Source organism: Callospermophilus lateralis, chromosome 14, assembly GCF_048772815.1.
Source record: "Callospermophilus lateralis isolate mCalLat2 chromosome 14, mCalLat2.hap1, whole genome shotgun sequence".
Taxonomy (NCBI): Eukaryota; Metazoa; Chordata; class Mammalia; order Rodentia; family Sciuridae; genus Callospermophilus; species Callospermophilus lateralis.
Window position 1 is genome coordinate 73,792,463 of NC_135318.1, and position 26,573 is coordinate 73,819,035.

At 39.0% G+C, this 26,573-nt stretch overlaps 1 protein-coding gene and 1 pseudogene across 1 annotated transcript in view; both read right to left on the reverse strand.

The window, feature by feature from the left end:
* The window catches only part of LOC143637856 (transmembrane protein 131-like), a 95,948-nt gene that overhangs the window by 42,282 nt on the left and 27,093 nt on the right, over positions 1 to 26,573 (reverse strand). The window contains 7 exon segments of the mRNA XM_077105159.1: positions 3,875 to 3,936; positions 4,812 to 4,868; positions 4,969 to 5,119; positions 6,959 to 7,039; positions 13,521 to 13,643; positions 15,292 to 15,408; positions 21,404 to 21,527. Of these exon segments, the coding sequence (XP_076961274.1) occupies positions 3,875 to 3,936; positions 4,812 to 4,868; positions 4,969 to 5,119; positions 6,959 to 7,039; positions 13,521 to 13,643; positions 15,292 to 15,408; positions 21,404 to 21,527 (715 nt within the window).
* LOC143386057 (KIF-binding protein pseudogene) lies at positions 10,179 to 12,366 on the reverse strand (annotated as a pseudogene).

A 26,573-nucleotide genomic window follows, 5' to 3' on the forward strand; every position in this document is an offset into this window, starting at 1 on the left:
GCAGACCCTTTAAATGGATTAGACCAAACTGGTAACAGTAGCAACTTTATGAAACAATCTGATGACCTGAAGAAAAAAAGCATGACACGTGAGTAAATGGAAGAATCCGAAGACAAACTCAAACACTGGGTCTGAGTATGTAAACTAAAAGTATTTATTTCTCAAATGAAGGCTTAATTTGTATATCAGAGAAGGTGACACAGAAATAACTTGTGATAGGGTCCCTCTTAAGAAAATCCACGGCACAAACGAAACATCCAACTGTCTAAAGATGAATGAGCGTGAGCAAGTAGCTGGTGCCCCGTGTGCAGAAGGCACACCCAACTGCTCGGGCATCTTCTCTTCCTCTCCAGGGCCCGCCGTGTGGCTGAGGCCCTCTGCTGCCGAGAGGCAGGGCTGAGCTACCAGACAACAGGAATATTGAGACTTAGAAAACCAGACCTTTCTTTTCAACAAAACTAAACCTAAAGTAGCAAAACACCAGTAAAAACTTATATTTTAAGAGGATTTTATAGTAGTTATTTGGATCATCCTCATTGACACAAAGTCTTCCAGTTGGAAGTGACTTTAAACTTTCCACCCCTTCTCTGTTTTACTGATGAAGAGCACCTTGCCACATGAAGAGACTATTCCATAGGTGGGCACCATCAGGCAGAACCAAACCAGGTTTCCTCACTGGCCCTGGGCCCCTTGCCTGATGTCCTGTTGCACAAACATATTCATGAACCTGGTGGTCTTGCACACAAGCCTTGATCAAAATTATTCCTTCACAACCTTGCTTAGAGTGCGCAGAGCCCTGGGTTCAATCCCTAGTATGACAAAACAAACATCCCTCCCCCCAACACAAAACAAAACAAAACAAAAAAACTTCCTCTTTGGGCTCTAGGTATTTGCTTAGGGGATTAATGAACTTGATGTCAAAGGCCATCAGGAAGAAAGCTGTTCTTTTTTGGGAAACTCACAGGTGAACCTGAAAACTGCAGGTGCAGGCAGGTCCAGCAGGTCACCAGGTCTTTCCCGTGGCCCCTGCCCACCCTTCTCAGCTCACTTACTAAGGAGAAGTCGGCCTGCCCTGAACATCAAAGGATAGTCCCCTGAAGGCACAATAAGCATCTAAGGAGTGTGGAGAAAGAGACCTGTCCTTTTTGCCACAGTCTGCCGTCACAGGGATTCCAGGTGATTCCACAGTGATTACTGCTCCTGTGTCACTTTGTGCAGCAGGGTGTCCTGAGTGGCTCTACCCTTGCCTGTGAAGGAGTTCTCAGCTTCTGGCCAGGACTTGACATCTTAACTCTCCTCTTCTTCTCTGAGAAGGCTTCTCATTTGCCTTTGAAACTCAGACTAGGGCAGGAGTTGAACGATTCATTCATAACAATATCTTTAATTTATTAATAAGTTTGCTGTTGTTAGCAACCATTTTAAATACAAATCTCCTCATTCCTGGGAGGGTACGAGCAGTCTGAACTGTAAGATAAACTACAAATGGGAGGAAGCTCCACTCTGCTACTCCACCACACTAACACTTCCAAGAGAAAGGGGCAGACAGGCCCCGTGCCATCCCCTGATGCCAGAAGCGCCACCGTGAGGAGACTGCCATGTGCTCAGACCACTTCCTTCCCTGTCCAAACAGCCAAGGGGGCTGGGCCAAATATTTTCTACTTATCTACAAAAACTTTGTGATTCAATTAATTTTGCCAACTTGAGGTCAATGTTAGTTAGAGGTGACCTTGGTGAGCAGCTTTGCTGTTCCTGGAGGAATCCTGCAGGTCTGGCTCCTCATTCCCTCACCTGGGCTATGGACCTCAAAACCACAGTGGAACCATCATGCTCCAATGGCAATCGGTCAGTAACATCCACAGCCCTTTTTGAATGTTACAGACGGTGCAAAACCATGCCAGAAATAACTAAGTAATGGTTTTGCTAAAACACAGTCACTGTAAGTAGGAAAAGCTTGGAAGAGTTGATGAAAATGTTTTTCTCACATTAAACACACTATTTTAAGATTTTCCATAACAGAGGTGAATTTTACATGCATTATTATTATTACCTTAAAATAGAGTACACTGATAAGCATTCAAGGGCAACTCATGTTTATACAAATGGCTTCAATTGTTTATTCATTATCATTATCATTAAAAACAAACTGTAATCAGTTAAAACCCATTTTCTAAGGAACAAAACCAAAGCAAAACAAAACATCCAAATCTTTGAGTAGTGGGTTTACTCTGGTGGCTTACTGTGAAAAAACAATACAAAAGCATTCCCTTGTAATACACAAATTCGTAATAACAACCTGTGTTAGCGTCAGTCACTAACTGCTGCTTACTCAAAGATGATCAAGACGTGGAGAAAACATGGCAAGATTCCCAGGAGAGGCAGTTTGTACAGGCTCTAAATATAGTCTCTGCCTTTTCTCACAATATTCAGACTCATTTAAAGATCAGTAACTCTCAAGTGAGTCTCAAGAGTCCAGGACATTCTGAAATGACTTACAAAAAAAGCATGTGAGCAAACAAGAACAATAACCTTTCAGTATACAACAACTGTGCTTTGAACAATCTGTGTACAAACTCACTAAAACATATACCAAGCTGACACTGGCAAAACTAATAAGTCAATCTGTGACTTCTGTGTACCAATTAGCAAGGAAACCTCATGCAAACATTCCTTCTAAGACATGTCAGGCAAACTTATCTTGTCACTCAGACAGCATCAATGTTTTGGAAATATTGAGGAAACCCACTTTTTCAGAGGTGTTATTACAGATGTTACGAGAACTTAAAGTGGGCATCCTGTCCAGTAACAGGTGAGGAACTTATATTTGGAATCACCTGCATTAATAATTCTATATTTAGAAAGACTACAATATTTAAACAAGGACATAATTCCCTTAAGGGGAATTAAATGAAAATAGAAATAAACCTAGTATTTAAGGACTGTCTAGCTGATCCTAAAAATTGTAAATATTTGTGAAATGGAAGAAGGTAGGAAGAGCCCTTCTAAAATGCAGTCTCTGAGTAAGGTATATTATATAGAAAAAGTGGAAATGAACAGGAAAATCCTTAAGAAGCTCTGCACTCGGCTTCCACTGTGGCGGCTTACCCTGTGGTTGATGTGGATGGACAAAGTCACTTAAGTATCAAGCCCACAAGACCAATCTTTTAAACAGAGTTTCCTGAATTTAGGTTTTGAGCTTCAACACAAGTCATAACAACACTGCTCGGCTTTCCTTCTCCACTATTCCCTATGTGTCTTGGGGACCTTCTCAGGGAGAGAGGCCATGAGCTACAGCAAAATTTGATGCCTCTGTTTCGTTCTGGCTAAAACCTGTCCCATGGCATGCACCCCAATTCCATTAGAAGGCATAAAGTCACCTGTTCTGTGCATGTGTGTGGAGGGAAGAGAGGACCCTGGTTTATGGTGTGCAATGGCTGTGAGTTGGGAAGGGTGGCTATGGCTGACGTGGACAGCACTCTACCATCACCTACATCACCTCTCTGCTTCATTGCTCTTTCCTACTAACCTGAATCTCCCCTGCCCCTAGTTACTCCCCCAGATCACAAGTCCAACAACCAAAACTAATGGAATGCTTGCAACCTGCCTTCCCTCTGCACGAACACAGATCCAGGATTTCAGTCCACAGGCCTTTTCTACAGTTCTGCCTGAACAGGAGCCTGTGGAGTCTGGCTTGGACAAGATGGCCACCTTCCACCTTCCCAGCCTCCTTCTGGCCTGGGGCATCAGAGGCAGATCAGCTTTCTAGCAGTCACCAGGCCACCACAAAAGAGGATTCCTTTGAGCAGGGATTTAATTATGCTTAACCCTGTCAGGTGTTTAAAACAAAGAATATATAAACTAAGAAGTAAAAACTTACTGTTATTGGTACATCTTTTGTTCCTGAATTTAATAAATGAAGATTTAAAACTTTTGGCAGATCTGTTAAAAAAGAAAAGAAACAGAGTGCTTCAGAGCAAGTTAAGAATCCTCATCATATGAGACATCAAACTAAAGCTCTTTTAGAATATAAACTATAATGATAATCGTGTTAATAAAACAATCATCACATGGACCTGTGTGTTACGAGAACTGCCCCCTCTTAAACAACCAGACAAAAAAGCAAATCAAAACAAAACAAAACAAAATCTACAACATAATTTTTATTAGATTCAGATACTAATAATCTTTTGGTTTTCCAGCAAAGCATAATGAAGCAAATTAGTAATGTACAATGGGAAATTATCACATTAAAAGCAACTCTAATTTTAAAAAATGTGGTCTTCAATCAATCAATAACTAAATTTTAATTACATATGATCCAAAAAAATCCCCAATTACAAGTACTCTTCTTTTTTCCTTAATAAAAAAAATTTATTTGGTTGTTTTCAATTTTAAAATTTGAAGTCTTTATCTGACCATATTGGATAAATTTTTAACATTATGTCACTATAATGAGACTGAATAACTCATATTTAACCAAATATACAGAAGAAAAATCTTTTGGCTTCCTTTATTTTACTATTAGGAAAAAAAATCAGCATAACAGCATGGGTGAGGCAGCGGGGTAAGACCCGTCTTCCATCCTGAGGTTGCAGCAGGCCCTGCCTAGCTCTCCTGCTGGTGAGCACTGCTACCCTCAAGAGGAATGAGATTAAACTTGTGAATGCTATGAGTCCCCAAAAGGAGATTTTTTTTTCTACAAGACCACTCAACTCAGTGGTAAATAACTTTCAAAGCTGAATTACAAAGTACAGAACAGCCATTAGGCACTAAATCCCATTGAGGAATTATTATTATTATTATTATTATTTTACCTTGTGTTCATAGTGTACCAAAATCTAACATTTCAGTTGAGGAATAAATTCCAGGAGCTTGGGAAAAAAAAAGTAAACAATTACCTTTCACTTTGCCAGAGTAAGATGTAACAAAAAGAAAACAAATGAACGTGCCATTTTTCTGTTTTCCACTAACCTGTTGTAACTTCAACCTCCACGGGAAGAATGATAAACTCTGTGCTGTCAGAGGCATTGGTCTTTATTCTGATGAAGGCTGTGTGATTATCTGCTTCTCTGGATGAAAAACTTGCTCTCATTACTCCTTTGGTTTCATAAGGAGGAATTTTCTGATAAGCAGAGAGCACAGTATTTGAAATGTCGCAAACCTACCTTGTTTTACTGATTTAGATCACATTGACTGCAGGATGCATTAATATTTTATGTATCTACTAAGAAAAAAATACACTGACAATTAAATATGCTACTGGAGCTGGGCATACAGCTCAGAGGTTCAGCTCTTGCCTAGCAAGGGCAAGGTCCTGGGTTCAATCCTCAGTTTTGCAACAAAAATTAAAATAAATAAAGCTAGTTTTACTGCAGGTGTCCCCTCTGGTTATCCCAGCTTCTTAGGTTGCAGGTTTGAGGTCATCCTAGGCAATAAAGTGAGATACTGTCTCAAAACAAAAATTTTAAAAGGGTTGGGGATATAAGCCCCTGGGTTCAACGTGTATCACCAAAATAAAACCCTTAAATTTCTCATGAACACGTCACACTAATTGTAACATGGGCTTCAATTGTGGAGAATGTTAGAATGTGAAAAAAACAACAACACAAAAATAACACTTAGAACTGACAAAATATGGGATGTAAAGTGACAAAAGTAAGAGTCAAATGATCTGAAAAGAATTTAAAGTTGCAAAGTCACCACTAAAGGGCAGAGCTGACCTATAAATCAGTTACTGGGTCATGTTAGCAGTGGTGAGGTTTCATGCCTAAGTTCTGTAGCCCAACAGAAATGTCACCACCAGAGGGAAAATATTTTTCTAGAAGAGCATAGTAATCTCTACAGATAACCAAGAGGGCTTACACTTGCTTTCATTTAAAGCCTAACAGAACAAAATAAAGATTCCCAAGCAAATGCACAGTCTAGGGATGCTCTACCACTTGGCTACATCCTTAGCTATGCCCCATTTTGAGACAGAATCTTGCTAAGTTGCCCAGGCTGGTCTTGGACTTTCGATCCTCCTACCTCAGACTCCAGTGTCCCCTGTTGACAAAACTGTTTCTAAATTTTCAAGTCAACTTTCCAAAACTATCACCTCTACATCTCTTCCCTGATTGACTCTGGTTAGAAGAGAGAATGGAGAAGCCTTTCATGCACATGAGCATGTGTGTGTGCGCGCAGGGTGGAGGGGGGGCAGGAAGAAACTTTGAGCTTCAGAACTTATTCACAGTAGTAAAGTCAGTGTATCTCTAATCACAAGTGAAGAAAGACTTGACTTACCTTGGTACCAAAACTGCATTTACCACAGTGGTCTTTTCCCTCTTGGATTTCAGCATGGTAGACAACATTTACAAAAACTCTGATTTGGCAAAAAAACTTTTCAAAGAAGGTAGTTCCTGGATATTCTTTAATGTGGCTAATATTTGTCAAGAGAAAGTGATTTTCTAAACATGAAAATAAACTGGTATTAAATATTCAGTGACACTGAAGTTAGATGGAGATCATCCATGAATTTAAAATGTCCTTTGTTATCCCAGAGAATAAACTAAAGTTCTCTCTGCAAGTGCCATCTCCTCTAGCAACAGTGAGACTGAATGTTAAATTCTCTACCTTCAGAAATACAATGAATCCTTCCCACTGTTTGCTCCCCACCCAAAGAAAACTTTGTATAAAGCATATCATCAATGACCAGGTTCAGAGGCAACATTTCCAATGCAGTGCTGAGAAACTGCTTCCATTCCACACAGCGGGCTAAGGCTCTGGCCGGCTTTGTTCACTAATTTTTCTAAGAAGTACAACTTATATTTTCCCCTCATTCTTTCATTCAACTTTCAAATATATCTAATATACATTTAACGTTTCAAGACATTAAAGAAAAGTCCCCTATATTTCTTCAGGCAATGAAGAGTTAGGTATTTTCCAACTCTTCATTGTATTTAAGAAACAACTGGCTTTCACTCACCCACAGCTTCCTGGTACCTCCCTGTTGCCCCGTTGGAAGCTCCAGGTGAAGGTCTCCTCCACTTGAGTACATTTCTACCACCTGGGAGAGGACCACATGCTGGTTAGTGTCAAAAATCACATTCTCAACCCAAGTGACTTGCTGTTTCAGAAGTAAGTTTGGTATCATAACTGTTTATCTGAAAAAGTGTGTCCTGATATAAATGTAGGATACCACATCTTATCACTCAATTCAGTGCCTCATATGCATAACCAATGGTGGTACTGTTAATTAAAACAATGTAACTGAAAATTAAACTTAGAAACAGTGAAGCTGGTTCAGAGACTAGGTTAAAAAGCAACAGAACAATTCTTTTTCACATGAAATAATTTGAGGAAATCATTTTCAAGTATTAGAAATACCTGTTTCATATTTCTTGTAGAAACGTGTTTCTTTAATAATACACAGATATCAAGAGATAGCAGCTTATCCAATAACTACAACCATGACAGAGTGAAGAGATAATTAGCCTGAGATATGAAACCAACCTAGGACAGTATGGAAACATCCGGTTTCTCGGGAAGGGACAGAGGTTAACCAGGACAAGGGCCTGGCTGAACAGGAAGAAGAACTCCTCAAGTTCTGTGGCTCAGTGGAATACCTATGCTTGACAGTGATGGACTGTCTATTCAGAGTAGCTAGTTAAAAGGATTTCAAATGTTTCCAACACAAATAAATGATAATTTCTGATGTGAGAGATAAGCCAGTGACCCTGAGCTGGTCATTACACTTTGTATATATGTACTGAAATGTCACAGTGTACATACCTCAAGATACATACAATTACTACAAGTCAAAACAAAACCACAAAACATAAAAATATCTGGCTTCTTCTGGTAGCAAATTAACAGGTCCTAATAGCTCTGTGACTTGTGCTTACACTTACAAATTTTTAGAAAAGGCCTAAGGTTATCACTGATACACAAAAAATAATCCACATTTAAGCATACAACTGAGGAATTCTGACATATGTTTGTAGGCATGAAGCTGTCATTGCAATTAAGATACCAAGTAGATCCACTGCCCCCACCTTCTGCCCTCTGCAAACTATACTCCTTTTCTGCCCCTTCCTATTTCCCAGAAATCACGGACCTCTCTGTGTCAGTGTAGATTAGCTTGCATTATCTAAAATTTATATAAAGGGGATAAACAGTATGCACTAGTCTGGCTTCTTTAATTCAGTGTAATTATCTTGAGATACACCATTTTGTATGTATTAATAGGTTGTTTCATTTCTATTTTATGGCTATTTTGCAGTTTCTATGCATTCACTGGTTTCTCCAGTGTGCAGCTATGAGGATAAAGCTGCCTTGACACCAAGTACAAAAGCCTTGGTGTGGAGACCTGCTTTCCCTTCTTTGGGGTTAGTGCCACAGAACAGGTCAGATGTCAGGAGACTTTCCTATAAAGGCAGGTAACCCTAGCTCTTTGAAAGAAGGAATACACTTCATCAACTTAACTAAATCTGGGGTGATGTGGAAGGAAAACTTCCACTTGTTTAATCACAAAAAGTCCTCAGAAGTGAATACAAAGGACAAAGCCAGGGGAGCTGTAATACTGAATACAAGCTTGGATATTTTTGTTGTTTTTTCTTTTTGTGGTGAATATTGCTATAAAAGTATTGCCTTTTGCAAAGACTGAAGGGCTAAGATTTCCTGACTGTAACTCATCTGCTGACCTCCTCCAGTGCTCTCCTAGAGCACAGACTGTGTCAACCATAGCAACACCCTGACTGCTGCGGAGACTGCAGACCTTCTTCTGAAAAGCCAGAAAATATCACACAATAGTTCATTTAATCTTTCAAGGTAACAAGGAAAGAAGCATAATAATGTTTGGAAACAAGATTGCTACTGATGATAGGGAAGATGAGTAGGGAATGGAGACTGAAAAACTCTGAATTACAAAACCAAAGGAAAATCGCATTAAAACCAGGAACTGGTGACAGTCTGATTTTCATCTAGTACTATTTGTCCTAATTTAGTAGAGTTTAGAAGAAAAGGTGGCAAACAACATAGTCAGAATATAATTTATGTTAAAAAAGTATATCTGTGTGCCCACATGTGCCTGCAAATGCACAGAAAAAGGTGTGAAGGACATCATGCAGATCCCAGTGGGGTCTCTGAGGAGTGGCCGAGACTGCAGCTTTGTCGTCCATATGACAGATACCAGCCACATGTGCTCATTTACATTTAAAAACTGGAACAAATTGAAATTAAGTGTTCAGTTCTTCAGCGACCACAGCCACATGAGGACAGTGGCTATTGTCCTTGACAAAGTAGATGGAGAATTTTTTTGTCATCAAAGTTCTGTTGGAAAGTAGGGCATTCAAGGGGACCTCTGCTTCACTGGTTTAACTGCTGCATGCTTTGGTATCAGGCAGATCACATGTGTTTGTGTATAATAAAATAACTGAATGCATTTTTTTTTTTAGTTGAAATAAGTTCATTTATTATACTTCCTAGGTCTTTCCCCCCCAATAATTGAGACAAACGAGTCATTTTATAAGACTTTATAACACTATAACTTAGGGTTATTATTATTTTTTTGCTACCGGGGACTGAACCCAGGGGTGCTTTACCACTGGACTTTAGCTGCACTCCTTTTTATTTTTTGAGATAGGGTCTAAATTGCTGAGACTGGACTTGAATTTTAGATCCTCCAGCCTCAGCCTCCCAAGTTGCAGGTGTGTATGCCACTGTGCCCAGTGTAACTTAAATTTTTAGTATTTCCAGAAGGGAAAGATTTCATTGGGAATTTAGGAAAGAAAACATTTTAGTAAGAATTACTACAAGAAATTACTTTTTCAAACTTAATACAGTAATAGACTTGTCTCCCAGGTACATTACCGAGCAGTCCTCCTTATAAGGAAATCTGTCCAGTATTAGTCAACAAAGAATCTACATTTAGAAACTGAGGCAGGAAATGTTTATACTTAAATAAAAAACAGGCAATCTAAAATACAAATTACATGTCACTTTAACAATGCAATTTACATAATTACGCATAAATTATTAACTTAAGCTACTTCAGGTCCTAACAAAGACTCAGGTGATATGAATGAATCTCATGCTCAAACTGCATTCATCTGGCTCTGGAGGTAAACATCACAATGGAATTGGGCCTGTATGACTACAGGAAAAATCATTTTGATATTGCACATTTCCTTTCTTTAACAACAGGATTAAGTCAGGGCCATCTTAGTTCTGAATCTCTCCATTTTTGTTGGGAGAAGACTAGCCATTTCTTTACTAAGTTCTAGTTCAACTTCTATTTCCTGGGCAGCCTCAGGGTGCCTTTCACAGTAATCAACAATAAATGTGTAATGTTCCATTGATGTTGCCAAATTTTCTATCTCTTTCTTGGGATCTGTAGTGATAATTTTGCCATAGAGACGAGCAACTCAAAACTTAGCTAACATGGCAGGGCGAAGAACATCCTCCCCTATATGCTCAGGAAATACTTTATTTGGGTCTCTCAGGGAGTGTAAGAAGAGCTGGTAGTACTTGAATGCTGACTTATTAAGATTTTTTTTTTTTTTTACAATGTGTGAATCAGGATCCCTTAGCTTGTCAGCAATGGCAACCTTCAAATCCATCATATCATAGTATGCATGTGCAATTTCAAACTGAATCTGTCTGTTTACCAACAGATAATACTGTGGATTCAGATCTACAATTAAGGGCTCCAGCATTGCTATTCTGCGTTTATGCATCTTGCACCGCCTCTGCATGTCAGTTTCAAAGAATGCAAGCACCTTGAACAGAGAACTGTGATCTTGGACAACTTCATTATGGTCAGTGACATACCCGTCAAACTGGAAGAACTCTTTTGCCTCAAAGACATAGTGCTGACCCAACAAGAAAAGTTCCCTGGCTTCTTCAAAATCTAAAAGTCTCAAATATCTCACTTTCTCTTCTACAGCAGATGGCATCACATAGTTCCCCGGTTCCAAACTGCACAGCTTTTTTCCTAACATTCTCTTCCTCGTCTAGTTCTTTTTTCCTTAAAGCTCTAAGTTCAGACTATTTGTCAAGATCAAGCTCTCCTATATTGTCCTGCATGGAAAGTTGGGCATTCTGTATGAGAGTCAAACAATATTTGATCCAGCATCTTGCTATTTCCCCTTTTCTTTGATGGTAAAGCTCTGGCACATCTCCTTCAGTTTCAGGAGTGTCTTCTGTGGCTGGAATCTTCCCAATTTGACCAAAAATAACATTAGCAGCTGATAAACAGTGCCTGGCCTCCATGAAGCATAGCTTATTAACATAAAGTTGTGATAAAGTAGCAGCATTAATAGCCCACTCCATAGGATGGTAGGCATTATGCTCAAGCAGGCGTTTTAGTGTGCTGTGGCAATAATGAGCAGCCTTCTCAAACATTTCCATATGCTGGTAGACTTGAGCCAGGTAATATAGATTATGAGTATAAACCTTCTCAAATCTTTTTGATCTCTCTTATTCAGTTAGTTTTTCTACTTCAGGAAGAAAATGCTCTGTAGGATCAAGAGGAGGACTCCCAATCTCTTTCATATATTGATTATGTAGTGCTTCTGATGATTCCAGGTAAGCCTGTGCGGTTTCAATTTCTTCTCTTTCAGACCACAAAATACCCAAGTTATTGTGTGCCTGGATTTACAGCGAGATGCAGTCATGCAAGAGCCGGTACCTGTGAGCAGTCTCAGGCACTTCACTAGGTGCTCCTCCCCCGCCGACACCTTCTCGGTGTTGATGTGGTTCACCCCCAGGTGGAACTTGTCACCGCCAGCCTCACCACCCAGCGCTAGCGCGGGCGACGGCCCCTTGGCCTCCACGACCTCCATGGGCAGCCCCAGGGCGTGGTCACCCTTGCCCAAGCCGTCCTCCGCCTGAGGCCGCTCATCCTCAGCCCACCGTGGGCGGAGCAGCTCCTTGACCTCTTCCAGCAGTGCTCGGGCGCTGTATTTCCTGAATGCATTTTCTTGCTGTACAATATTTTCTTAAATCTGAAGGCAAGTCCACCAGCACAGCACTACCTATTACAGGACTCTTGGGGTCCAAGAAGGCAACTTTAATTTCTCTTCCTCTCCTGTGTGCTGGTTTTACGGCCACTGTGGTAAATCCTGAAAAGACTAGAGGAAATGAATTCAAAGTAGTAGCTGTTCTAGACGACAGGTGGGTAACTCCAAAGGCTGAGGGGAAAAGGTACAGACCCCAGGCTATTTAAACAACTGGAGATGACCAACACCTTCGAGTCCTACGAGCTCCATCCTTCTGTGTGACAATCAGCTTCTGGGTCTGTAGCCTGCCAACCACAGAGGGCACCCTGGGTGCTCTGTAACACCTTTTCCACAGCAGGGTGGGGTGACTCATGCACCAGGGTCTGCGAGACATGGTTTTATTTCATTGAAAAAAATAAAGAAAAGAAAGCAGCCAACTGGGGCTTCTGTATACATCTGTGATAAAAGTTAGAACAGGGAAAATTCACTGTGCCCTAAAGTAGCAAAGTGTCTCAATGACAGATTGATGATGAAGACAGTAACACTTTGATTTGCAAAAGCAGAAAGCAGAGCATTTCCCTCCTTTGTGATGGGGATATCTAAAGAAATTAAAACTGGGGCAATGGACTTTTATCAGTAGCTCTTCTCAGCCAGGTGTTGGGAGGGACTTCCTTTTGGTTGCTTCAGTTTGTAATTCCTAAGTGTCTCACTATTCAGGCTCTGAAAATCTCCCTTTGTCCCTCCTCATTTCCCTTTTATTTCTTATGAACATTTATGCCAGGGGACCGAGGAGGATGAAAATTGTAGCCTTGCACTTGCTACACAGTATATGATTTTTCTTCTTCCTACCATTTTCAAGCTACTGTTAAGTCCTGTGATGTGGTCCCAAGAACTCTGGGCCCTGGGTGTATTTATGATGAACAATTCTGGAAAGCATCCACATCTCCTTCTAACACAGACAACACAACTCAGAGCTCTAGTGGCTACATGTGTTAGCTAGGTGGAAGTCGCTGGTGTGGGAAGGGGATTTTAGGAAACCTCTGAAGGAATGACACTCGCCACACTTGCCACTCCTGCTGCAACAGAGTCAGGGAGTGGGTGAGGGGAGGTTTCTAGACTGGCTAAGATAAGGAGTTCAATTTTATAAATAAGAGTAAGTTTGCTTGACTGATTCTGTATTATCCTTTGCTGGATTTTAATTTCCAAAATGCCATCACAAAAATTTATTATTACAAGAAATAAATGTAAACTATTTTCTAAAAAGTTTATACTGAACCAAAAAGAGCCCAGTTTTTCTGTACAGTTGAACACTTTTCAAATTAAACACAGAGCACCCTGAACTATAAACACCTGAGAAGCTACTAAAAATGGTCCCCAAATTGAAAATCCAAACTGTTGTATTCCAAAATTCAGACTACAGTACAATTGTATTAAAGTTAACACCCCCTTAAATGCACTTATAAAACTCTGAAAGTTTTAACAAACAGATTATATGCTACAGAATCCTCACCAAAATGAGGCTTAATTAAAACCACTTTCTAAACTCACCTGTAAAGGCTCACTGTGAGGGTTGTGTATGTTTATTATGGGTGAAAAACTGCTATTCACAGGCACTCTGGCTCCAAGGAATGGCCTCAATCAATATGGATTTGGAACTCCAACACCAAATACCTATTTTGAAGAAGAAAAAAACTCCTCTGAGCTGCTTTTATAACTACCATTTTTATGGTTATAACTCTGGTTGATCTAAGGAGACTGACGAATCTAATGTAGATAGAAGAGTAATAATACCCTTTTTAAAAACTGAATTTGGCTACATATTTGATTTACTCAATGTATGTGCATTTGGAATGACAACTATAATATGTTGGAAATGGAAATGGCAGCAGTCCTTACAAAAACAAGAGAAAAGGGACTCATAAGATTTCAGACAGACCACAGTTAAACTTAGCCCTATGATGACTAAGCAGGGTGAACCAGTTATTCAAATGACACACACTTATTCAGTGTCTGTGATGTGTGGTGCGCAGTATCACATGTGTGAGTGCATGCACACACACACAGCAGTCATCAATTTAAGAGTGAACAAGATAAATAATGTGCCTACTCTCATGAAACTTACAATCTAGTTTTGGGACAGACTAGATGTCAACAAAAAAGGTCTAAAAACACACCTCTGGCTCAGAGTGGGTCCTGAACTGGGGATAGGGATAGGGCTGGGGAGGAGGGGAGGCAGTTAGCCGGCTGCAGTGTAATCCAGAGAGTGCTCATGGTGCATGAGGAGGGAAGTGGATAGGCTCAGGAGACACTCAGGAGGAAGACTGGGAGAATGACTAGGTGTGGAGAGGTACAGATGGAAGACAGCTGGCCCCGGGCTAACCGCAGCCCTCAGAGAGTCCACACTGGCTGCAACCAGTGGGGATGCCTCTGTAGGGCCACAACTTCCACTCTTACACTGTCTTCTTGCTTGCTGGTCAAGTGCATGTTAAACGGGAGTTGTCTACACAGCACTCGGAACTTACTGAACAAAGCAGCTGTTACTGCTTACTGAAAGCCTCTGAAACAACCCGTGAAGGCTTACCAGTGGCAGCAAGCAGAACACGGCACTTCACTAAAATGGAAAAGTTTACTCTGATTCTTATTTTCAAAACAGAAGTGCTCTGGAGAATGGAGAGAAATGCTTAAAAAAACAAAAAAAGGCATAGTAAGTAAGAACTGAAACACTTGAGTTCCTAGTAGCAAAGTAGGATAACTGGGGCAATCACTGAACCTTCCTAAATTTCAACTTCCTCGTCTAAAAAACCATGAGAAAAATAAAATCTAATGCAAGCAGAAGTTCATATAGTGTCGACAAATAAAAAATTCTTAATAATTTTAATATATAAAATCTTGATTCATACACAGAATGGCTGATTTACAAAAGATTTATTATATGATTCCTATAATCATGAATTTTCTTTAATAATCCAAACAAGGAATCTATGTAAAATAAATTGATCAAAATTTGAACAACATACCTCCTAAAGAAAAGAAGGCACACTACATTTTAATTTCAAAGTTATTATTAAATATGCTTCATAAGTGTGTTAGTCTTTAAAAATTGAGTCAGTATAAAAATACTTTTTACTATTCTTTTGTTTTAAGATTATTTGTTCACAGACTGATGTCAATAGTGAATATAAAAATGCTGTAAGTCTAAACTCTCATATTTCTATTATCTCAAGTTTCTGAAGTGAGTTCTTAAAAGGTTGTCATCTGAAGTTGGCGATGATGATTATATTTTATAAAAATAAATAAAAGTTTTAATTCTCATTCTTACCTGGTAAGTAAATACCCCATGATTACATGTGTTAATAAATAAAGTATTTTCTACATTTTCTACTACTCTTGCAAGAAAAACTATATCAAGTGATGTGTTTCCTCCCGGAAGAATTTTCTGAAAAAGGAAAAAATAATAAAGTTAAACTGGTGACCCTCCCTGCCCCCCAAAATCCGATCATACTGGCCAAAATTAGCTAAAGTTCTCTATAATGAGTATCTTAGAATCATTTACATGAACTAGCTTTTTTTCTTTAAAATTTAATCATTAAGTTATCCGAACTATTGCACAATGGAAAATAACAAAAAGATGTCTTCATAATGGATGTCTGCAGTCACATGGCTTGTCCATTACCAGCCCAGAGCCCTGTACAACAGATGGCTGCCTTTGACTCTGTCATTCAGTGTTTGCCAGGCTGGAATAAAGAACCTCATTATAGGCAGTTCCATGACCAGTCAATCAAGCAGGCACTGGACTGAAGCTGAGCCTTTCACATAGATGTACTACCCTACTACTAAGCAGCAGCTTGTATTATTATTCTGAAGAATAAGCCCAGGCCCGCACCCCTCCCACCTCTGCCATCCATCCACATAGGCACAAAATGTCCTTGTAACTTAAATTAGGAAAGAAGGCAAGGGACAAAGTACATGTGGGGTCTCACTCCTGTTATCTGGGGCAGACTGAAAACGTCACTGCAGTCAAAGAATTAAAAAAATTATTACACAAAACAACAGGGGCTGTTCCATGAAGTTCAAGGCTGGGACTGCAATTCTGCTTGCAGTGAAGCCTTAAAAGGCATTTAACAAGGGCTGGGATTGCGGCTCAGGGGCAGAGCGATTGCCTCGCATGTATGAGGCACTGGGTTCCATCCTCAGCACCACATAAAAATAAATAAAATAAATAAAGGTATTGTGTCCGTCTACAACTAAAAAAAAAAATTTAAAAAAGGCATTTAACAACCAAAGCTGATAACCTCTCCCATTCTGAGTATAAGGCTACGACTCTAAAGTACTCCAAATTATAGCTCAAAATACATGGCACTGAGACCCAGCTTTGCTTAAGGATGAAAAACGTTGGAAAGAGCATTTCTCCTGCATTATCAGCAACAAAAAGCAGAAAAACTTATAAAGTCACAATTGTCCTTGAACCTATATCAGAGATTGGTTATCAACCACCCAAAATTTCAGGAAGAAAAACACTTCCAAGGAGAGATGGAATGTGACTACTGGCTCACCCAACACAGAGAATGGTACAGTTGAGGCTACCACCAGGAGGTAAAAAAGAATTCAGTAAAAATGTTTATAGAGTTTAAAATGTGTGTGTGCTCTCCCAGGAGACCACAGAACCCCTGGAAGCTTTGACCACTAGGTGGAGCCACAGGAGTCAGAGATCAATGACATCCACATCTGCTGAGTCCCTAGAGAGTCAGATATTGAACAGTGAGCACACTTTTGAATAATCCACAGCATATGTAAGTAGTCATGAAAGAAATTATATTTTGAGCTGATTTGAGAACACAATGTGTACAAATTTGTGGGCAGCAGTTAAGACAATACTTGAAAGAAAATTTTGGCATCAAATGATTATTTTGAACATAAATGTCTCAAATCAATAATCTATGTTTCTGCTTTGAGAAACTAGAAAAAGAGTCAATTAAATCCAAAGTAAGTAAAAGGAAGAATAATAAAGAGAGGAGGAAAAATTAAACAGAGTATAGGAAAAAAATTAATAAAACCAGTGCTGGTGCCAGAAAAAGGCCTATAAAACTGATAAAAACCTCTATACAGAATAATTGAATGAAAAGTGAGAGGATGAGAACAAATAAGAAGAAACTAAAATATGAGAATTATTGCTGGGCACAGTGGTGCCTACCTATAAACCCACTGGCTCGGGAGGCTGAGATAGGAGGATTGTGAGTTCAAAGCCAACCTCAGCAAAAGTGAGGTGCTAAGCAACTCAGTGAGACCCGGTTTCTAAATAAAATACAAAATAGGGCTGGGGATGTGGCTCAGTGGTCGAGTGCCCCTGAGTTCAATCCCCAGTACACCCCCTGCAAATAAGTATTATTATATACTCTTTACACATAAAAAATGGTAAAGGAATATTACAAACAACCCTATGTCTATAAATTAAATAACTAGAGGAAACATATACCCCTTTTTATTTCTATTCAGTTGGCAACAATTTTTTAATTTGTATTTTCATATTGGTGGGGGGTATCAGAGATTGAACTCAGGGACACTTGACCACTGAGCCACATCCCCAGCCCTATTTTGTATTTTTTAAATTTAGAGACAGGGTCTCACTGAGATGCTTAGTGCCTCATTTTTGCTGAGGCTGACTTTGAACTCGCAATCCTCCCGCCTCAGCCTCCCGAGCTGCTAGGATCATAGGCTGCGTCACTGCGTCCTGCATATTGTTTTCTTATTTGATTTAAGTTGCCAAAGTCGTCCTTATTATACTTAGTAATACAGTGCAAAGATCTAAGAAGAAAAAGTTAATATCCTTAAGCCTTGTCCATTCTCACCCCTCAGGTTATCTAGTTAACCTGAATGTCTGTAACTTGATCTAGCTCTTATGATCAACGGTACATAGATTCTTTGCTTTCCATAAAACATGACATTACATCCTGCTCCACCACATGCCTTTCTTACATAAACACATGCATATTATTCACAGCATATCCTAGATTAACAGATACAGATCTATTTCATTCTTTTTGTCATCTGTACAATATCTCATACAAATGCTAAATTACGTTCTGTTCAATTCCCAACACCATGCTTGAACATCACAGTTTAACCTAAAACAGAATAAATAATGTCCAGTTTCTACAATGAATTAAAGTTAGTCATTAGTATTCATTAATGGCCTTCAACCCATAAAATTATTTTTCATTCTAAAGCACATGCGTGTAAGTGGATCAAAACATTTAGACTGAAACAAAGTTTTTCTTAGTTTTCAGTTTGCCTGGAAATTGATTTACTCAAAAAATTTCAGACAATCAAAGACAAAATTATTTTTGTTTCCTTGCTATGTGTGTAAGGCATCCCCTTCCATAGTTCAGACAAGTGAAATATGGCTATTCATACAATATTAAAAGACTGTATCCTTTGATGCAAAACATATGTTGTATATGGGACTAACCTGCAGTCTTAATATTAGGTAACTTTTAACTATAATTAGAAAAATATATTTAATTACTAATAACTGTAGATAAATTAATAATTGAAGATATATAAAGAGAAAAAAGATGTCAGAAAAACACGTTTCTACATCTCTTACCCTACTGGTTAATATGAAAGTGGCATCAGTTCATAATCAAAAACTCTATGAGTTACAGAAAAAATTTTATTGCCAAAGAAGTTAAGACCTGCCTAGGTTGCTGAGGATGACGCAGGGAGGCAGAGTCGCAAGGACACACAGAAAAGTATGCTCGCCTGGGTGTAGAAACACCAAAGCCCCTAGCTGAAGGCACAAAAGCTGAGGAGGAGGGGAAGGAGGTTATTTCTTCCCTCAGGAGTTCATTCTCTCTCCCTTCCTCCTCCTGAGCTTCTGGAGTCAATGCTACCTCAGGGAAGAAGATGGAAAGATAAGGAGGAGGAACAAAGGTAAAAAAAGCAGATTGAAGCTGTATCCTTTGAAACAAAATCTGGACCATCTAAATGTTGCTTTTACTGTTTAGTTCCACCTCCTGACAGCAGAAACCACAGATCTATTTTTAACTTGTTCTTTGATTATGTACATTTTTATTTTTCTTGTGGTGCTGGGGATTGAACCCAGGTCCTTGTGAATTTGAGGCAAGCATTTTACCAACTAAACTATATTCCCAGTCACAGTTTATATTTTTAAGAATTTCCAGGAAAACTATTATCTTCACATAAGTTCATCTGTAGAAACAGATCTAGTTCAGAAATGGTAAAATGGTGATCTTTAGCTAATGTTGTTTGGTCCACACTGTTTCTAAAACTGAGTTCATTATCAATGTGTAAAAACTGGGAAACATAAAAATTCTTATTCCTGATTTTTCTTGAAGAATCAGAACTGTGCATGGACTGATACTCTCAAAGGCCACTAAGACTGCAGCCTTGGTGGGCCACATGCTTTCCACAGAACTCCCTGTCCCTCTGGCTTGTGAAGGTAGAGAAAAGAGTGAAAACGCTGGCCTTTACCCCACGTAAAGCTGGTGTTCAGAAACAACAAACATCACTTGAACTAGCAATGTTAAAAAAGTTATAAATAGAACATGTAGTGCAGATGTGAACTATTTTTGAACTGTTTCCATGTTTACCTGCCCTCTAACTCAACACACACACAGGCACTGAGGAAAGCTGGCTGGTTCCACATGCATATGAGGGTAGGACACAAGCCAGCGACTATAGTGCAATACCACTGGGATCAGTGGGAAGCTAAGGGCCCTAGACTTCAACTTAGTTCTTTTTTTTTAAGAGAGAGAGAGAGAGAGAGAGAGAGAGAGAGAGAGAGAGAGAGAGAGAAGTTTTTAATATTTATTTTTTAGTTTTCAGTGGACACAACATCTTTGTTTGTATGAGGTGCTGAGGATCGAACCTGGGCTGCACGCATGCTAGGTGAGCACGCTACCGCTTGAGCCATATCCCCAGCCCCTTCACCTTAGTTCTTGCAAATAACTGCATGACCTGGGCAAACCCCTCCAGGATAAGACTTCTCATTGTACACACAGGTCTATCAGAACTAGAATTCTACTGAGACCTTTGCACATTTATAAGAATTGTGGAGTTATCTTTTAGGTACAACAAACACATTGATAATGAACTTAGGTGAAATTTACTTTCAGAAAACATTTAAGAAAAGAGATATTTTCCATTAGTAATACAAAAAAATTATTACCAAAATAACATGGTGGCTTATCGATACTTCATTTATAAAATGCATTTAAGTGAAAAAAAGTCAAAATTATTATTTTTTAAATCCTACAAGTTTCTACCTAGTAACAGATGATGAAATAGGACTTTAGAAATGAGAAATGTAAAAAATCTAAACAACTGATATAAAACTAATAGCTTCTATGTTTAAAAAAGTTCCTTTTTTGTTCTTTATTGCATCTCTTCAGAGTCGTCAGTGGAAAGATGAAATTAGGTTCCATTTATTTACTTCTCTCTGATACTAGATATTTATACATTAAAGCTTAATGCATTCTCTTAAATTCAAAACTTAAGATCCAATTTTTTATTTTGGTAAGAAAAAAGTCCTTTTTTAAAAAATAACATAACAAGTCCACTGACTAACTACAAAACTGTAAGTAAAATTTTAGAGCATGCCTACAGTAGAGCCCTAACACGGTCCCAAGATGCCTGTGACTATGCCGGGGCCCTGCCCCTGTGGTTATTTACGAGGCATGGTAAAGGATTTGGCAAGTGTAATCACGACAAGCCATCAGCTGACTCTCAGTGGAAAGGCGGTCCATGCAGTTGACCCTGAGCCAGTGCCACGAGTCTTCAAAAGCAGAGTTTGCTCCACTGGTGGCAGAAGAGGAAGAGTAAGGGGAAATAACACATTGCTGCTGGGGTGGAGGTTGAGGGGCCCCTAAGAAGGAATGTGGGTGCCTCGGGCTGAGAGGGGTGGTTAACATCAGCAACCGAATGGGACTTCAGTTCCACAAGCACAGGAACTCAATTGTGCCCACAACTCAAATGAGTCTGGAGGTGGATTTCCTCTCAGCGCCTCCAGACAAGGGCTCAGCCTGGCAGCCTATTCTCCCCTGTGATAGCTGAGCTAACAAACCACTGGATTCGCAACCTACTGACTGCGTGCTAATGAGTGGGTACAGTCTTAAGCCATCAAATTTATGATAATTTGTTGTGCACCAATAGAAAGATGCTAAGAAATTATTAAGAGAAAATCAACTGACTGTAAGGATATTTAAGATTCCCAGCTGTTTTGTGTTTTGTGTTGAGAAAAACAATGTCTTTTTAAGGGAAGGAGTAATAACTCTCAGGAAACTGAACAAACTCAAATCTAGGAAAGATAAGAAACATTCAAGCCAGATTCTAATTACAGTGAATAAAATTATTCATCAATAAAATATTCAACTAAGCACCCAGGAGAGATAATTTTTAGCAGAGAAACTTACCCTATTTTGAAAAAATGATGCATGAAAATGTGATGTTGTAGCAGATATGGATACTAAAGTAATGGTTTCTTCAGAACTAGGATTATGTAAGTAGACCTTCTCCATTTTTGGCATTCCAACTGGCCTGTAAAAAGGAAAAGGCAACTGTTACAAATACTTCAAAGATAATTCTAATTGTAAAGATAAGTACCAGTCATTTAAAACATTAAATATCCAAATTATTAAAAGTTCATATTCAAATACATTAAAATATCAAATTGATTAAAATGTAAAATTACACACAAAATACATTTCACTACTCAGCAAATATTAATTGAGTGTCTGTCACAGGCTACCCGCTATGCCAAGTGCCATGATACAGCAAAGTCAGTCTCAGCCCAGTGAAACCTACAACGTAATGAGGAACAGGCAGGGACCAAGTGGACCAGATTGGTCCTTTTCTCTCAGCAATGCCACCCTGCCCTCCTACAGACTGAGAACCATGTACTTCTCAAACTCCACTGGTAAATAAATGGGATGGATTCAAACTAAAAAGCTTCTTCTTGGCAAAGGAAACAATCAATAATGTGAGCATAGAGCCTACAGATTGGCAGAAAATCTTTACCACATGCACTTCAGATCATGCATTAATCTCTAGGCTATATCAAGAATTCAAAAAACTTAACACCAAAATAAAACAAAACAAAACAAAAATAAAAAAAAACAAGTTTGCTTTCAAAGTGAAATCTAATGAAGTCCACTTAGTGCTTCAGTAGCTATTCTTCTCAACTTATACAGCATCAGAGAATTCTGCACGTAAATTACACATTTTTTTTTCTCCTTAGCGTTCTATGGTCATTTCATTGTCCTGAGCCTTCTCTCTCCGGCAAGATTATCAGCACCCTGAGGACTAATGATACATTATATACTTTCTGCATGCTGCCCAATATATCTAGCACAGTCCCAGGCATGTGATAAGAGCATGCACATGTGTTTGCTTGCTTTCTCTCTCTCTCTCTCTCTCTCTCTCTCTCTCCACATACACGCGTGTGCGCGCGCGCACACACACACACACACACACACACACACACACCCTCTCTCTCCTTATTAAGGCTCTCCTGATCTGATCTTACCCAACACAAACAAGTACGTTGCTAGGTTTTCACAATCCCAACATTCCACCCAGGCTGGGTGCTCGTGATTGACCCATGTCTTGGCCAACTGTTCACTGTTTTTCTCCTTAACCTCTACACCAATTCAAACTGTCACGTTCTAAGTCAAATACAACCTTCTTTCATGAGGCCCTTTCTTCATGCAACCATTTTAGGCCATGCTTTTAAAAATTTTATGTGCTTTTTAATTCAAATTCAAGGTTTGTGTTTGAACCCCCAACCCTAAGAAGCTGAAAATGCAGAGGCAGAACTGTGTTTTCTATCTGGTTTAAGTATCCAGTTTGCTTTTGTCCTGAAAGAAGTTTTGTCTCTATCTTTTCTTCCATTCAGTTGATCGCCTCCAATTTAAGACTTGGGAAATTTGATTAAACAGTGAACCCACGATCATTTTTGCTAGCTAAAAAAATTACTTGGGTTTTATGTATCTTCAAAGATGGCAAATTAGTAGTACATATGGGGTCTCCTTGCTACTCCCACCTAATTTGCCAACATTGCTGAAAGAACTTGAAAGTTAGAAGGAGGTATGGATTCCGAGAAATAACAACAAACCCAGGGAGAAATCCTTGGGGAACTGAAGGCTGCCTTGAACTGGCAGTTGGGAGGAACGAGGGGGATTGAGGGGCAAAGGGCAGCCCAAGCTGACACAGAGAGGCCAGGCAGAGGAAGGCTTCCCAACACTTACTCTCCACCTCCTTCCCTGTTGTCTTGAGGTCATCAGAGCCGACTCTTGCATCTTGGAACAGGGGAAAGGCTGGCAGCAGCTAGGAGCTGAAGATGGCTGTCCTTGAGCTCTTCTCTGAATGCCCTCTCCCGTCCTCTAAAATCTTAGGGCTGGGGGTTACACTTTAGGAAGACACTTCTACCCAACAATGCTTGTGCCTAAACACTGTTTCAGAGACAGTAGTGACAAATATGGGCAGTCAACAGTTTGTGCAACCAAGGTTTTCCACCTCGGGAATCAGTCCTCTTCTTAAATTCACAAGAAGGGTAAAAGGACTTGGCCCTCTGCCCTTTCTTATTATGCCCTTTAAGACGGTAGCTCATAAAGTCATACAGTAAAATAAAACAACCTGAGTACATCAACTAGGCAATATATACAATGTGGTGACAGACAGGAATGCCAGCCCCAATATGATGACTGAACCTGTAAGAGGATTTATGCTTCCCCATTTCATTAACATCTTATTGCATGAGATGTATGACTTGCAAATATTTAACCCATTCTGTGGATTTTCTGTTTTATTTTCTTGAGAGTCATCATTTGGAGCAAAAATTTTTAACTTTAAGTAATCTAATTATATATTTTATCTTTTGTCACTTATGCTTCTGTATTCCAACCTAAAAAAAAATAGTGCACAGTCCAGGGTAATTGAGATAAATGGTGATGTTTTCTTCTAATGGCTTACAGTTTTGTTCCATTACATTTACATCTGATATATTTAGCTTTAATGTTACATTTTGAATTAATTTTGGAGTATGGTGTGAGGAGGGGTCCAAATGATTTTTTTTTTGCATGTGGATATTAAAGTGTTCTAGCATCACTTGTTGCAAAGACTGCTCTTTTCTCTGTTAAGTTGTATTGGTACCACAGTCAAAATCAACCGACAACAAAGGGTCTATTTCTAGAATCTAAATTCTTTTCCATTTATCTATGCATCTATCCTTATGTTGGCATGAGTGTCTTAACTACTTTGGCTCTGTACAAAGTTTCTGAAATTGGGAAGTGTGAGTCCTCCAATTCTGGTTGCCTTTTAAAGATTGCTTTAGCTGTTCTGGTACCTTATTTTCCATGTGAATTTTGAAATCAAGTTGTCAATTTCCACAAGAAAGACAACTGAGATTTTCAGGGGAATGCATTAAATTGATAGATCAATTTAGGGTACCATAATCTTAATTTGTGTCTTTTGACTCATGAACATGGAATGTTTTCCTGTTTAATTTTAATTTTCCTTGGTAATGACTTCTAGCTTTTGGTATACAAGCCTTACACTGATTGTGTCAAATTTACATTTAAGTATTTTATTCTTCCTTGATGTTACTGTAAATAGAATTTTCTTAATTTTAAGATTATTTATTGCCAATGTACAAAAATAGGGTTTTTTTGTGTGTGTATATTGATCTTGTATCCTGTAACCCTAATAATCCTGCTTATTAGTTCTAATGTTTTTTTTTTCCCTAAAATGCATTCCTAAGGAATATCTACATACTAGTGCACAGCATATGCAGACAGACGGTTTTATTTCTTCCTTTCCTTCAGGGGTGTCTTTTGTTTCTTTATCTCATCTAGTTGCCCTGGTCAGACCTGGGGTTTAATATTGAATAGAAGTGACAAGAATAGGCATCACTGTCTTGGTCTTGATTTTAGTGGGGAACTTTGTACTCTTTGTATGGTAAGAATGAGCCAGCCTTCAGGTTTTCATAGATGCTCTTTATTAGGTTAAAGAAATTCCCCTTCTATTCCTAATTTATTGAGAATTATGAAAAGATACAGCATTTTTCATGTTTTTTTTTCTGTGCTTGACATGTTTCTTTTCCCTTTCTTATATTAGTATGCTGCATTACATCAACTGGTTTTCAAATGTTAAACTAAAGCTTGCATTCTTAAGATTAAAACCACTTGGTCATGGTGTACAATTATTTTTGTATGTTGCTGGATTCTGTTTGGTATTTTGTGGAGAATTTGTTCACATCTATTCAGAAGGGATAGTTGTCTGTGTCCCGCCCCCCTTTGACTTGTTTTGGTATAAGGGGGCAATACAGGTCAAAAAGACTAAGTTGGAAAGTGTACACTTCTATTGTTTAGGAGAGTCTGTGAATGACTGAGGCTAATTCTTCTTTGTATGTTTTGTAGCAATCACCAGTAAAGTTATGTGCACCAGGGATTGCTTTCTGGGAGGTTTTTGGTGATTTACTTAAACTCTTTAATTGCTATAAGTCTACTCAGAATTTTAAATTTCTTCTTGATTTTCTATTTCCATTCAGAATTTCTGTTTGTTATTTCTATAGGCAAAAATGTAAACAAATGGGTATGAAGCTGTGTTTCAACAGACCTTTATTTACAAAAACAGAGGACAATGGGGGCTAGGGAGGGATATCAGCAAGAGGAGGGAATGGAACACCCAGACCTCCTTATCCCACTGAGATGCCAAATTAATACACAAAAAAAAACCTGTTTTCATGAGAAACCCAGAAACTAGTTTAAGAGTCTCACCCCAAGTGAACTTGAAACCTGTTGCATCAAAGCTGGTAGGAAAATCTGGTACATCAACTCTCTAGAGCCTCCACCCCCGGCATAGCACAGCACAACAGGGTGGAAAATTCCAACTTCCAGCTTCTCTTGGGCAGGAAGAGAGCAGGCTGGACCACATGCCCAAAGTCTTGATTTTTTAGGGGCCTTCCTTCCTGAGGCATGGATTTCTATCTTGTCTGAATCTAGAGGCCACCAAGAAGAAAAGCAATGGTTTGTCCTTACAGATATACAAGGCATACAGGACACCTGTGATCACAATTGACAAGCCATACAAGAATACACTAAATCCTTTGTTTGTTTTGTAGGTTTAAAGTATTTCTAAATCAAAACTGGGGAAAGTAAGTTCAAAAACAGATAATACTAATGTACTATTTAGAAATGTGTGCTTATACAATATAACAGTAAAGAAAATTTAGAAATGATTAGAAGACTGAGGAAAAGTGGTTAATCCTGTAGAGCAAGGAAACTGTCACCGGGGCCACATACAGAACAGGGTCTAGGTGCTGACAAGCGTTCTTTTTCTCCAGCTGTGTGGTAGATGTAAAAACACATTTGTCATGCATTTTTCTCTGTGTAAGTATATCATACAAAAAAGAAAAAAAAGTAGAGATAAGGTTACAGTGAGGTAACAAAAATACTATGGAAAGTAAAACAACTCTACAATTGTTAAACACCATATAAAAATGGAATAAAGGGGGCTGGGGTTGTGGCTCAGTGGTACAGCCTGGCCTCACATATGTGAGGCACTGGGTTCAATCCTCCACATCAT